This window comes from Geotrypetes seraphini, chromosome 9, assembly GCF_902459505.1.
Source record: "Geotrypetes seraphini chromosome 9, aGeoSer1.1, whole genome shotgun sequence".
Taxonomy (NCBI): Eukaryota; Metazoa; Chordata; class Amphibia; order Gymnophiona; family Dermophiidae; genus Geotrypetes; species Geotrypetes seraphini.
This window is the reverse complement of record NC_047092.1, coordinates 108,414,826-108,430,022: the sequence shown is the minus strand read 5'-3', so window position 1 is coordinate 108,430,022 and position 15,197 is coordinate 108,414,826. Positions and strand designations below refer to the sequence as shown.

The 15,197-nt window shown below is 50.0% G+C and overlaps 1 protein-coding gene across 4 annotated transcripts in view; it reads left to right on the top strand.

Annotated features, from left to right (window-relative positions):
* Positions 1–15,197, top strand: part of UBXN7 (UBX domain protein 7) — a 622,514-nt gene that overhangs the window by 104,865 nt on the left and 502,452 nt on the right. For all 4 annotated transcript variants that reach the window (XM_033957938.1, XM_033957939.1, XM_033957940.1 and 1 more), the window contains exon 2: positions 12,434–12,581. In XM_033957938.1, the coding sequence (XP_033813829.1) occupies positions 12,434–12,581 (148 nt within the window). The remainder of the gene's footprint in view (positions 1–12,433; positions 12,582–15,197) is intronic.

The window sequence follows — 15,197 nt, the reverse complement described above, 5'->3', positions numbered from 1 at the left end:
ACCGTCCACAAGACAGTATTATACTCAGAAATGGACCTGTTTTTCTGCCTAGTGCATGCTTCACCAGGATCCAAAATCTACCTCTGTTTCTTCAGTTTTGGATTATCTCCTGCATTTGTTGCACTCTGGCCTCAAATCCACTTCCATTAAAGTCCATCTCGGTGCAATTGCTGTTTTTCACCAATCAATGGATGGAAAACCTCTCGCTGCTCATCCTCTGGTTTCCGGATTCATGAAAGAACTTTTCAATGTCAAATCACCTCTCAAACCACCTCCAGTAGTTCGGGATCTTACTGTGGTACTTGCTAGTTATCCCAGGACAAGCATGCAACATATTTTCTACATGTGGGTGACGTCATCCACGGAGCCCCATCGCGGACAGCTTTTCAAGCAAACTTGATTGAAGATCTCAAGTTTGCTAGTGCTGCACCGCACATGCATGTGCCTTCCCGCTCAGCTAGAGGGTGCATCTCAACGTGGTCCTCAGTTCTTAGTTTTCCGCGGAGCTTGAAAACCCTCTCTCTTCTCTGCAATCCTACTGCCTTTCTTGCACCGCGGCTTCTTTCTTGTTTTCGAGTCGGAAGTCGGTGTGTTTTGCATCTTTTTTTGTTTTCTTGCCTTTTTAAAAAAAAAAATAAAAATAAATATTTTTTTGGTTTTCCCTTCTTCTGCGACCGGGGAATCCCGGTCCTTCTGTGGCCGCTCAGCCTCGACTGTGCCGCGACCCTCATTCCATACCTTATGTCCCGGCCTCTAACCGAGTTTAAGAAGTGCACGCAGTGTGGTCGGATTATTTCTATCACAGACCCGCACCGTTGGTGTATCCTTTGCCTCGGGGTCGATCACCCTACGGACTCCTGCCCTCGTTGTGCCACCCTTCAGCCTTGGGCTCTTCGTCGGTAGCGGGCGAAGATCCTTGACCTCTTCACCATGGAAGCTGGTACCTCCTCGACCCCGGTCTCGACCTCGACCCCGGCCTCGGTCTTGATGTCGGTCTCGAAGACCTCGGTCCCGAGTAAGTCTCCCTCGACCTCAAAGTCCTCGGGGGCTCCGGCTTCGAAGACCTCGGCTTCGGGTAAGTCTCCTCTTCCTCCTTCAGGTTCAGCTCTGCTACCGAAGAAGCCTTCCTCGGAGTCTCTGGCCACCCAGGCAGTGAGTGTAGTCCTGCTGGCCTTGACGAGACCTCCATCCAAGCATGCCTTCATTTTAAGGGAATACTCTACATCGAGGTCGCCCTCGTTGGAGTGCATTGGGGCACCATTATGGCCAAATCCTTTGGTCTTGTTGCCGATGTTCGAGGATATGCTTAAGGCTATCTTAACCTTGCAGACCTCCTTGGCTTTACCCAGCTTGCCCCGGCCTCAACCTCGCTTGTTGCGGACCAGCCTGAGCGTCGCGCCGAGGGCTCTCGAGGCAAGGCACGTCGGTCTCGACGCTTGTCCTTGAGTGATTCCTCACCTGTTCCCTCAAGGCGGACTTCTCCCTCCGCCCGGCCTCGTGCGAAGCACCGGTCGAGACGTGCCTCACCCTCGAGGCAGAGGTCTGCAAAGCGGCCAAGGGATTCTTCCCTGAAGCGGGGTAGGTCTCCGGGCCCTCGCACTAACGGGGTCTATCAAGCCATCGGACCTGGTACTGTCTGACTCTAGTCTTCTCCGTTCTCCTGTGCCGCCTCGGTTCCTGGACCGTGGGGCTCCGAGGTCGAGGACTCCTGCCTCCCTCCGGGGTCAAAGGGTCTCTTTCCCCCGGGGCTCGCCGGAGAGGGCTTCTCGGATCTCCGTCCCTCGGATTCCAGGGTCCTCGCCTTCCCAGGTTTCTAAACGCAAGCCGTTGTCGACTCCCCCTCGTTCTTTTAGTGGGACCTTCTCGACGTCCATGCTTGTTGACACTGATGTGCCGGCACAGTATTCAAGGGAGGCTTCCCCATCATTTTCTGCTGCCCTGACATCTGGGTCGGCTTCTCCCCTTGGGGGGCCTTCTGCGGGTAAGCCGTCCTCCTTCACAAGGTTTGTGATGGACATGGGCAAGGCGCTACAATTGGACCTCCAGTCTGATTCCCGGTACACCCAGGAATATTTGAAGGAGATGGAGCTTCCTTATCCTTCCAAGGAATCCCTTTGCCTCCCGTTGAATCTGGTTTTGCAACAGACTTTCTTCCGGAATTTGGAGACTCCTTATGCTATCCCGGCCATTCCCTCCAAAATGGAGTCCAGGTACCGGACGGTCCCTTGTAAGGGCTTTGAGAAGGCTCAACTCTCCCACCAGTCCCTGGTGGTAGAGTCTTCCCTAAAGAAGTCCAATCTTTCCCGGGTCTACGTGGCTGTCCCGCCGGGCCGGGAGGGCCGAACTATGGATAAGTTTGGCAGGCGCCTGTATTAGAACTCGATGATGGCGAACAGGGTTCTGAACTACAATTTTAAGTTCACTTCCTATCTTAAAAAGTGCATTAAGACTGTGCCTTCCTTCCTGGATGATTTGCCAGTCCATCGCCAGGCGGAGTTTCGCCGGCTCCAGGATACGCTGTAGCAGATTAGGCTTTATATGGTTCAGGCAACATATGATGCCTTTGAACTCTCCTCCAGGGTCTCCGCCTTTACGGTAGCCATGCATTGCTTGGCTTGGCTCCGCATAGTCGATATGGACCCAAATCTGCAGGATCGGCTGGCAAATCTCCCCTGCTTGGGCAACAAATTCTTTGATGTCTCTATCGAGGCAGCCACCAAATGCCTCTCCGAGCATGAGCGCTCCTTTGCCTCCTTGGTCCGACCCAAGGCGAAGCCTGCTCCTCCTAAGTCGTACAAGTTGCCTCCCCAGCGCTATCCACAGAAATCGACGCCGGTGTTTTCGAGACTGCCTTGGCGTCAGCAGCAGCAGCGGGCCCCTCAAAAGCCTCAGGCCCCTGCGATGGCTAAGCCTGCGCCATTCTTTTGACTATCTGGGTTGGAGCGGGCCAGCTTCCTCCGTCCTCGAGCCTTCTCTGCCTTTAGGGGGCCGTCTCAGGGCCTTTTATCCCCTCTGCGAAGTGATAACTGCGGACAACTGGGTCCTCTCGTCATCAGAGAGGGGTATTCCCTGCACTTCTGGGCACCTCCTCTGGCCCGGCCCCCAGGAGAGTGTCCTTCGAACAGAGCGCAACTCCCCCTTCTTCTCCAGGAGGCTCATGCCCTCCTTCTTCTCCAGGCGGTGGAGGAGGTCCCTTTGTGTCAGCAGGGCTCCGGGTTCTACTCCTGGTACTTTCTGGTCCCCAAAAAGACCGGGGACCTGCGCCCTATCCTGGACCTCCGCGAGCTGAACAAGTTCCTGGTCAAGGAGAAGTTCCGTATGCTCTCCCTTCCCACGTTGTATCCCCTGTTGGACAAGGGGGACTGGCTCTGCTCTCTGGACCTGAAGGAGGCCTACACTCACATCCCTATCCACCCAGTCTCTCGCAGGTTCCTTCGGTTTCAGGTGGGAGACCTTCACCTACAATATTGGGTCCTCCCATTCTGGCTCGCTTCATCCCCCCGAGTCTTCACCAAATGCCTCGTGGTGGTGGCCCTGCGGTTGCAGGGTCTTCAAGTGTTCCCGTACCTCGACGACTGGCTTATCAAAGCCCCGTTGCGAGGGGAGGTTATTTCAGCGACCCAACGGACTATTATATTCTTTCAGCGACTGGATTTTGAGGTCAACTTTCCCAAGTCCCAGTTGAGCCCATCTCAATCTCTGCAGTTCATTGGGGCAGTACTGGACACGGTTCGCCTCCGCTCGTTTCTACCTCAATCTCGGCGGGCTGCCCTCATCCACCTGTGGCAGAGGGTCTCTATTCAGTCCACGGCCTCCACCAAGCAAATGATGATCCTGTTGGAACACATGGCCTCCACGGTTCATGTGACTCCTTTTGCCAGACTTCATCTCCGAATACCGCAGTGGATCCCGCCTCCCAGCACATTGCGGTGACTCCCTCTTTGAGGCGTTCACTCCGCTGGTGGACGCGCTCTTCCAATCTTTCGAGAGGTTTGCTCTTTCTCATGCCCCCGCCGCGGAAGGTCCTAACAACGGACTCCTCCGCGTATGCCTGGGGGGCTCACCTTGACGGCCTCCGGACCCAGGGCCTGTGGTCGAGCGCTGACCATCGTTGCCACATCAACCTTCTGGAGCTTCGGGCCATTTACAATGCCCTGGTCGCCTTTCGCCATCTGCTTCAGGATCAGGTTGTCCTGGTACGCACGGACAACCAGGTGGCTATGTATTATGTAAACAAGCAGGGGGGTACGGGTTCCCTGTCTCTTTGCCGGGAGGCTCTTCGACTCTGGGAGTGGGCGCTACGCCACAACATCTTCCTTCGAGCGGTTTACATCCAGGGAGAGCACAACTGCCTTGCGGACAGGTTGAGTCGTCTTCTCCAGCCACACGAATGGTCGCTCCATGCCTCGATTCTGTGCCAGGTGTTTGCTCGTTGGGGGACGCCGCACACAGATCTATTCGCCTCGCCCCTCAACCACAAATTGCCTCGCTTCTGTTCCAGGATTTACTCCCCGGATTGTCTCGAGGCGGATGCTTTCCTTCTGGATTGGATGGGGCGGTTCCTCTACACGTTCCCTCCTTTTCCTGTGATTCTGAGGATTCTAGTGCAGCTCAAGTTGGCTCGTGCCACCATAATTTTGATGGTTCCTCGATGGCCTCGGCAGCCGTGGTTCTCCCTTCTCCTCCAACTCAGTGTCAGGGAGCCTCTGCTTCTGCCTGTGTTTTCTTCTCTGCTGTCTCAGAGTCAGGGTTCACTGCTGCATCCCAATCTGCAGTCTCTACACTTAACATCTTGGTTCCTTTCCACCTGAATCCCTCCTTCGAGTTTTCTCCGTCGGTGAGGGATGTTATTGAGGCCTCTCGGAAGAGTTCCACTCACCAGTGCTACTCTCAGAAATGGACTAGGTTTGCTGCGTGGTGTGCGACGCATCGCCTGGAAGCACTGTCTGCCCCTTTGCCTTCCGTGCTGGATTATCTGGACGTCCTTCTGGGGAAAGAGTAAGCTCTACCGGCGGGACGGCCTGCACCTGAGCACAGTGGGAACTAGACTACTGGCAGCCAATGTGAGGAAGGAGATCGAGAGGGCTTTAAACTGAGGAGAGGGGGAAAGCCGACAGCTGATCTGATGTTGACGCTTCGGACAACAGTATCCAGAACAGATACTGAACGGGCTGACTGCAAGGAGGAAGTAGAGAGACCGGTGGATCTTATGATCAGACAGCGAGGGAAACATCAGGTAAAGGGAGCTTGCTGGGAGGAGACTAAGGGGCATGGAGACACAAGGGGACTGGGTGGCACGAGGGTGAAAGCTGAGGGCAATATAGGGGTGCCACAAGGCGAGGGGGATCAAACGGAGGCTCAAGGGATGATAGCCCAGGAGGGGGCCGGTAGGGCTAGAAAATCCAGAGGAAAAGCGGGGAAGTGGGATGGCGGGAACGTGGGGAAACCGAAAGCTACGAGGGTAAAGGCTGAGGGCAAAGCAGAAGCACAGGGAACAGGAGAACTGCCCGAAATTCAAGGGGAGGCGGCCCAGGTAAATACAGAGGTGGAGGAAAAATGACGGGACCTGCGGTGCTTATACGCAAATGCAAGAAGCCTCATGGCCAAGATGGGTGAACTAGAGGTCGTGGCCAAGGGGGAGGACCTGGATATAATTGGAATTACAGAAACATGGTGGACAGAGGAGAATCAATGGGATGTGGCGCTGCCGGGGTACAAGCTCTACAGGAGGGACAGGACCCACAAGAAGGGGGGAGACATAGCACTATATATAAAGGACTCTATCTACTAGTCGGGATGGATATGGCAAAGAAGGCAGAGGGGCTGGAATTGCTATGGGTCAAATTGCCGGGAAACAAGGGTGCAGGCATAAAACTGGGGCTGTACTATCGCCCACCTGGTACGCCGGAAGGAGTCGGACACGACTTGGAAGCTGAACTGAGACAAGAATGCAGGACTGGAAGTGTAACAGTGATGGGGGACTTCAACTACCCGGGGATTGACTGGAGTACGGGTCACTCCAACTGCACTAGGGAAACAGGATTTGTAGAAGCTGCGAGGGACTGCTTCATGGAGCAACTAGTCAGGGAACCGACGCGAGGGAGTGCTACTCTTGACCTCATCCTAAACGGATTAGGGGGGCCTGCAAGAGGGGTAGAAGTAGGAGGACCACTAGGCAACAGTGACCACAACGTGATCAGATTCACATTAGAAAGGGGGACACCCACAGTAAGGAGGACCGCAACAACTGCGCTCAACTTCAGGAAAGGGAACTATGTTGCTATGAGGGAAATGGTGGGGAGGAAACTCAGAAACATCCTTAGGATGGAGACTGTAGGAAGCGCCTGGACCCTATTCAGGGACACCCTGCAGGAAGCACAAAGAATGTACGTCCCCAGTTTCAGGAAAGGCGGCAAGAACAAGTGGTCAAAGGACCCGGTTTGGATCTCAACAGAAGTAAAGAGGGCAATAAATGACAAAAAAGTATCCTTCCGGAGATGGAAAAAGAACCCAACGGAGGAAAATCACCAGGCGCACAGGAAATGCCAAAAGGAATGCCACCAAGAGGTTAGAAAAGCAAAAGGGAAATACGAAGAGGGGCTGGCCAGGGAGGCAAAAAACTTCAAGGCATTCTCTTCAGTTACGTAAAGGGGAAGCGACCAGCGAGAGAGGAGGTGGGGCCGTTGGACGATGGGGATAGGAAGGGAGTGATTAAGGAGGATAAAGAGGTAGCTGAGAGGTTGAACACGTTCTTCTCGTCGGTTTTCACGAGAGAAGACACATCTAATATACCGGACTCAGAGGAGCTCATGAGTGGGGAACAGGCTGAAAAATTGGAACACATAGAGGTAAGTAAGGAGGATGTCCTCAAACAGATAGACAGGTTAAAATGCGGCAAATCGCTGGGCCCAGACGGGATCCACCCAAGGGTTCTGAAGGAACTAAGACAAGAAATAGCGGGCACAATCCAGCATGTTTGCAACCTATCCTTGAAAACTGGAGAGGTACCAGAGGACTGGAAATTGGCGAATGTCACACCTATCTTCAAGAAGGGATCGAGGGGTGACTCCGGGAACTACAGGCCGGTGAGCCTGACTTCAATTATAGGGAAGATGGTGGAAGCTATGATCAAGGACAGTATTTGCGAGCACATCGAGAGAAATGGCCTACTGAGAACAAGCCAGCATGGATTCTGTAAGGGAAGGTCATGCTTAACGAACCTTCTGTACTTCTTTGAGGGAATAAGCAGTCGGGTGGACAATGGGGAACCTATAGACATCATTTACCTCGATTTTCAAAAGGCTTTCGACAAGGTGCCACATGAAAGGCTGCTTAGGAAGCTGTGGAACCACGGGGTGGGAGGGGATGTGCACAGATGGATCGAGCACTGGTTGTCGGGTAGACTGCAGAGGGTCGGAGTAAAGGGACAATATTCTGACTGGCGGGGAGTCACGAGCGGTGTGTCAAACTAATAGAAGGACTAGTTGCACAATACCTCACTACCTACCTAGAAGACCACAGCCTACTTCACCCTTCTCAATCAGGGTTCAGATCCAATCATAGCACGGAGACTCTACTAGTAACCTTACTAGATACAGCCCGAAAGCACCTTAGCAAAGGCAGAAGGATGTTGATAATTCAACTTGATCTCTCCGCTGCATTTGACCTGGTTGACCACACCATTCTACTACAGATACTTGAAGCCATAGGGATCTCAGGCAGGGTATACAACTGGTTCCAAGGATTCCTTAAATCAAGAACATACAAAGTAAAGACAAACGATCTTAAATCAGAAGCCTGGTCCAACCCCTGTGGAGTTCCACAAGGTTCACCACTCTCGCCTACGCTCTTCAACCTCTTTATATCCTCCCTAGGGACCACCCTAGATAATCTAAATGTAATATCGTTCAGCTACGCAGACGATATCACCATACTCCTACCCTTCGATTCTCCAGACCCCACTTCAACAGAAAAACTGAAAAAAACACTAGAAGCAGTGGAAAAATGGATGATAGACCACAAATTGAAGCTGAACTCAGACAAAACAAAATTTCTACTGCTCGAAAAGGACAAAAACCCTTCCATCACAGAACTAGAAATAAATGCCACCAAATACCCAATACAGTCCACTCTTAAACTCCTAGAAGTAACGCTAGACAGATGCTGCACAATGCAGGTCCAAATCAACAAGACTACCCAGAAAGCATTTTTAATCATGTGCAATTTACAAAAAATTAGAAAATTCTTTGACAAAGAACAATATAGGCTCATAGTCCAATCCCTAGTCCTAGGTCTAGTGGACTATTGCAACATCCTCAATCTACCATGCCCTGCAAACTTGATAAAACAATTGCAGACAGTACAAAACACGGCTCTCAGATTGATCTACTCACTAAGTAAATTTGACCACATCACCACTGCCTACCTAGACTCACACTGGTTATCAATACAAGCACAAATTCAATTCAATTCAAATTATACTGTCTATTATTCAAATCAATAAATGGCACTGCCCCCACTTACCTAAACAACCGCCTAAATCAAAATCTCACTACTAGACAAAGGAGAACCCAGACCCCATTTACCTTCCCCCCATTCAAAGGCACTCAGCGCAAGAAGATGTTTGACAACCTACTAGCAACGCAAGCAGTGAAACTTGACCACACCATCTCCAACTTGCTATTAACAACGAGCGACTTCAAATCATTTCAAAAAGAAATTAAAACCCTGTTATTCAAAAAATTTATCCAGATGTCTTAACTCTACCCCCTGTTCTACTCCTTTCTTACAAATTCCCCCTCAGAGTCTCTCCCTCTCCGTAATTCTTTCTCCTCAAAGTCTCAACCATGTAAACAGTTCCACAAACTGTAAATTTCCTGGAACTGTCCAGTCATCTTTTTGTAATCCAAAACCCTAAATTGTAATTTTCCTGGAAATGTCCAGCTAGTTTCTTTTGTAATCCGCCCAGAACTGCAAGGTATGGGCGGAATAGAAGTCATTAATGTAATGTAATGTAATAAGTGTAAAGTGATGCATGTAGTTAACAAAAATCTCATGCACGAATACAGGATGTCCGGGGTGGTACTTGGAGAGACCTCCCAGGAAAGAGACTTGGGAGTTCTGATCGACAAGTTGATGAAGCCGTCCTCACAATGTGTAGCGGCGGCAAAAAGGGCAAACAGAATGGATCTGATGGCTGGAGGCCTATTCTGGAGCTGCAGCACGTACATGAGATTCTCAAGATTCCGAGCTCTCACATGGAAACAGTGCGATCAGTCATAGCAGCACTGGCCCTGGGAGAGTCCCTTGTGCCTCTGGATTCATAGGGGCTTTCTTGCACGTTCTGATCTTTCCTGCACGCTGCAGAGACTTGCAGTTTCACATCTTACACACACATTGCAAGTTTGTGGCTTTGCCCTTTGGCCTAGCAACGATTCCTTGCCAAGGTGATGATGGTCGTATTGGGTTCCTTAAGTACCATGGGTCTGCAAATACTCCCTGTCTTGCTCGACTGGCTAATCGTTGTCCGAGGGTTGACGTATGGTGGATCAGGTGATCCAGATGCTAGAGGACTTTTGTGATGTGTGCATTAGACAGAGCAGTTTCTCGCCTTAGCAGTCTTGGAATACCTGGGTTTTCTCTTCGACACTGCTGCAGGCTGCCTCTTTCTTCAAGGGTCCCATGGACTGCTCCTGTGAGCAGATTTCTTCCCCTTTCCAGCTCCTTTGGCATAGGACCATCTTCAGGTCCTGGGATCCATTGTTACCCTGTTGAATGTGGTTCCTTGGGCAAGAGTGCACATTCATCCTTTCCAGCTTGTCTTACTCTTACTGGGCTCCGCACTGGAATGCATTACAGACCAGTCTTCCTTGCACTTTAGAGGCTTGGGCCAGCCTTTTTGGTGGCTTCTCCCGCAATTGCTATGCAAGGATGTACCACTGTGGATTGCCTCCTGGGTTGTAGTGCTGTCAGATTCCAACCTTTGGGGCTGGAGAGCCCGACGCACATGGCGCCCCATTCAGGGGTATTGGATGCTCTCTCAGTGGAAGTGGTTGCTCAGAGCAATTCAATTGGCTCTAGTGCACTACCAAAAGACTCTGGAGGGCCAAGTTGTCAGAGTCTTCTCCAGCAATGCAACAGAAATAGCTTATGTCGATTGCCAAGGAGGTGCCAGCAGCAATTATCTGGCTCTGGAGGCCTGCCTTCTCTTTCTGTGGGCGGAAAGCCACTTCCAGGGGCTGTCAGCAGTGTATGTGGCGGGAGTCAACTTTGTTCAGGCTGACTCCCTCAGCAGACAGCCCTTGGTTCAGGGCAAATGAGTGCTGGCCCCAGTGGCATTCTGAGTCCTTGTGTGGGGCTGGGGTCAGACCCGCTTCGGCCTCATGGCCACGGCGGAGGACATGCAACCAGCTCAGTTCTTCAGTCAAAGGTATGAGCTTGGAAGCGAAGGTTTTGACTCTTTGGTGCAGCCGTGGCCTTGGGAAATTCAACTGTATATCTCTCCTCCCTGGCCCATGCTAAGCCAAGTCTTTTAGCAGATTGAGGCTGTCTACTGCTCTGCTGTATCTTTGCTAGAATAGTGGCCTTCAGTTGTGTGTCCATCCTGGCCTACTCAAGCAGGGACCGGCTTGCGTGGGCGATCCAAGTTGTTTTGCTCTTCTGGCTTGGCTCTTGAGCGTTCAGCCTTGGTTTGCAGGAGCTCATGTATAAGCAGTTGTCTGCTATATCTGTTTACACTGCGGTGTGGGTGACTTTCCAGCATTGGTGTGCTCAGGACCATGTGGAGCCGTATTCCTATCCACTTTTGGTGGTGCTGTCTTTTCTCCAGACTGGTTTTGATCAAAGCCTCTCTGTGGCATCCCTTTGGGGTTCAAGTGGCTGGGCTCTCTTGTTTTCATGCCTGTGGTCGTCCTTCGTCTCACCCTGATGTTGCCAGATTTCTGAAAGGGGCTCTTCGCATTGGATCACTGGTTTCTCTATCATTCCCTGTCTTGGACCTCACCCTGGTGCTGTATAGTCTATCCAAGACTTCCTTTATGCCCTTTCGAGATGCTTCCTTCTTGGCTTTGCTGCTCCAGATGGTTTTTCTGATCGCTGTTCTGTCTGCGAGCCATGTCTCCGGACTCCAGGCTCGCTGTTGTAGTGAACTGTTCCTCTGAATCTCAGAGACCAGGATTTCCTTGCACACGGTTCCTTTCTTCCTGCTGAAGATGGTTTTGGCTTTACATGTTGATCAGGAAGTATATGTGCCTGTTTCTCAGCCTCCTGGTTCAAAGACACAGAATCGTGTTTTGTATATCCTAGATATACATGGAGTGCTTTTTTTGCTATTTGGTGGTCACAAATGAGTTTGTCTTTCTGACCATTTGTTTGTGCTGACTTATTCTGTCCAGTGGGGTGCTCCTGCTGCTCAGACCTCAATTTCCAGATGGATCTGTGAGGCCCTTTTGTTAGCCTAAATGCTTTCTGGGAAACAGTCTCCTGTTTCTGTCCAGTTGCATTCTTCTAGATGTGTGGCGGCTTCGTGGGCCGTAGCTAGAGTTATCTCCCCTGAGGAGATTTGCACGGAGGCAGAGTGGGCTTTTATTTACCTGTTTGCCCTGTTTTCAGAGTGCATGTGGCGGTGAGACAGGACTCTTCCTTTGGAGTCCTCATTCTTGAGGGCCGGCACAGTAGCCTGCCCTGGCTTTTTGGGGATTGCTTTTGTACGTCACACTTGTCTAGAATGTCTCACCTATTGCACTGGAAAAAGAGATTGTGTCCTTACCCTGGTAAGCTCTTTAACAGTAGATAGTTGAGACATTCTAGACTCCCGCCCTGTCCTTCCTGCGCCTGACTATTATCTGTTTGTTTTATGCATCTCCAAGTTGTACCTTTGGGGGCTGGGGAATATGCTGTATCTATGTTACGCTTTTAGATGTTTTGCCGGCTGTTTGCTAGTGGTATTCTCATGTTACTCCTTTGAGAGGAACAGTTATTTATGATCTTGATTGGTCTGGGGGTCTCTACTTCACGTTGGTTTGGTGGCCCTTGGTGCTTGGATACTAACTGTAGGTGGAACTAAGGAGCTCAGTAAAGTACAAAAGAGGCACAGAGAAAAATCCGAACTGGATTCTTTCTGTAGATTGCATGCAGCCATGGGGACACTACCCACTTGTCTAGAATGTCTTACGTATCTACTGGAAAAGAGTTTACCAGGGTAAGTGCATAATTTCTTTTTGGATATAAAGATTTTTTAAAAGTATAAGGAGAAGCAGTAGTACATAATTTCTGCAGTTTCATTACAATCATTAATAAAATCTAGGTGTAGTATGATTTAAACAAAGTAATGTTAGGTTTCCTCTGAATCCTCGAAGTGATTTGATATTTCTAAGTATATTGAACTTTTTTCTGATTTGCTGCTTACATGTTATTTTGCACCTTTCTTTTGTAGGTGCTAGTGAGAGCATTGGGAAGCATATGCTTGAAGCATGTAATCATAATCTGGAGATGGCGATCACCATGTTTCTGGATGGTGGAGGGATTGCAGAAGAGCCCAGCACCAGCTCTGCAGGAGCAGCTATGCTTCGGCCTGTTTCAGAGTAGGTATCTTTTCAGTTACTATATTTTCTTACATTGCAGTTTCTGTAGTTGAGACCTGATACACCCCAGCTCATGAAAAGTCCCTGGCACTGAGGTGCTCTAGACCAAGGCATGACCAGGCTGTTTTTTTGGACTTCTAATGCATTTAGAACTGGCTTATATTTGGGATTTGTTGCCTAAGTTTTAATTTCCAGTGCAATAGGTGAGACAATCTAGACAGATGGCCTTGTCCCCATGGTTGCCTGCCATCCACAGAAGGAATCCACTAGATTTTTTCTTTGTATGTTTGCTGTATTTCACTGGGCTCCTTAGCTCCACCTATAGTTTTTCCCTTCTGCATGCGTGTCAATAGGCGTGTGTGTGTTCTGCTCTCTCCCTTTTATTATTTTATTTGGTGTTTTTTCATCCTTTTTTATGCAGGGTTTCTTGTTCTTGGAGTGATTATTCAGCTCTGCCTGCATTGAGATCACACAGACTTTGGTCTGCAGCTGACAGGCCAGTCCCTGGTGGTACCTGTCAGCCAGTCTGCATTTGCTTCACAGGAGCTCAGGGCTGTCCTCATCTTTCTGTTGCCGAACAAAGGCTTTTGGGCATCCATAGGATAACCAGCGGTGTCACACAGGCTGTATCTTCTCACCTCTTCTGCCCATCCATAAGCACATCCATCGGTCTGCAAGGGTGGAGGTGCATTCAGGCATAGGCAACCCGAAGATCATTCCCAGCATGAGATAGTGATTCTCTGATTCCAGCTACTGTAAGAGAGCTTAGGCAGGCTGCAGCACATTCTCAGAACAAGTACCAGTGAGTAAAGCCTGTTACAGCCTGTGAGGTGAATTGGGGAAGGCTTGAAAATTGAAGTTTTTAAGGCATTTTGCATGTCTCCCTGTGTTGTCTTGCCTGAAAAACCCTAAAATCACAGTTTTTGCACTTTGTTTAATGCAAAAAATATTGCGATGTTGGCATGAATTTCCTAGCGGTGGCCATCTTGAATTTTTAGTGATATATATATTTTTTTCTAAAGCTCCCTGCTTTTCCAAAACTGCAGTTTTTGCCTCAGAACTTGTTGGGATAGAGTCTTTGGGCTCTCCTAATGTGAATTATTGCCAGGATTGTTCAAATTTAGTGCCTTAAGAGCATTCTTGTGCCATGTGGCGCAGTCGGGGGAGGCGACAGCGCCAAGCTTAGCCTTTCCCATGCTTAAGCAGGTGACAAAACACTTGGCTAGCCTTGTGGGGTGGTTTGCTTTCTTTTCTGGGCTTGGCACGGCTGCTAGTTCTGTTTGCTAGGCTGTGGATCCCCCGCAGCCTAAGAAACACAAAGTTAAGTCATCTGAGGGTGACTCTATGCCCCTGGAGCTGGACGCTTTCTCAGAATTTATGAAACATTTGTGGAATGAGTTTCAAAGCTGCCGTTCTTCTCCTGTGCAGTCCCGCTCCGCCTCAGATATATCTCTCAGTGGTAGTGTTTCTATGGGTATGTGCTTGACTCAGTCTGTTGCTGTTTTTGCACTGCCTGGTCCTGATCTGGGAGATCCTTATGATGATGTCCAGCTTGCTGTTCCTTTATGTACAGCCGCAGCACTTCCCAGGCCTGAGGTCCAGGGACTGTGTGCTGGGTCTATGGATCCCTCAGGTTTTGGAACTTGGAGATGTTCCCACAGTTGTGCATTTATTTCTGTGTTTTTGCCGGTTCTTATTTTGGAATCTTTGCAGGAGTTGAATTTAGTCATACAGCTGGCTTACTAATGGCTTTGTGGTATGTGCGCATAGTCTGCTTCTTTTCTCTGGCACCCTGATACGAGCGTTCTAATCTTGGAGTAGTATGCCTCTCAGGAAGATGCTCGTAATACAGCTAGTAATATGTCTCACTTGTATCCTCTAGCACAGGAGTGCCAGCAGCTTCAAGGGTCAGCCTAGGATGTATTCTTTGATTGCGCAGGTGCCTAAGTGCACCTCTTTACCCAGTGAAGGTGTTGTGGTGCTAAAGATAGGCCATGTGGATGTGGTCCTCTGGAGACTCTTGGATGCAGCTGCTTTAGGCATAAAAACTGCTTTGGTGGCATCCTTTGTTACACGCATCTGTATCTCTCGGCTGCGCACACTGTAGAGTGAGGCTGTGGATCCTTCTCAACTTCTTTTGGCTGGATCAGATTATGTTGCTGATGTTTTGTAAGACCTTATGCAGGTTTTGGCAATAGTGTTGGTGTTCTCCATTTCTGCCTGCAGGATTCTCTGGATCAGACAATGGGCTAGTGATTCTACTTCTCAGGCTACTTTGGCTAGACTTCCCTTTACCGAGCAGTCCGTGTTTGGCATGGATCTGGGCAACCTCATGAATTCTGTGGTGGATGCCTGTATATGAGTACCACGTTGCGGAGATCTTCCCAGGGCTCCCGGCAACAGTATGCTGACTGCAGGCGATCCCAGTCCTCTACCTCCCATTCCACATCCTTTGCCAAAAAGATGCAATGAAGCCAAACCCTTTACAGATAGGGGACAGACTCTCAGCATTCCTGCCCGCCTGGGTTCGTGCCAAAAACGAGGGTACTCAAATTCCGGGGCGCGGACTTCGCACGCATGGGAGATTTCGTCCAGCAAACGCTACAGGATCAGGAG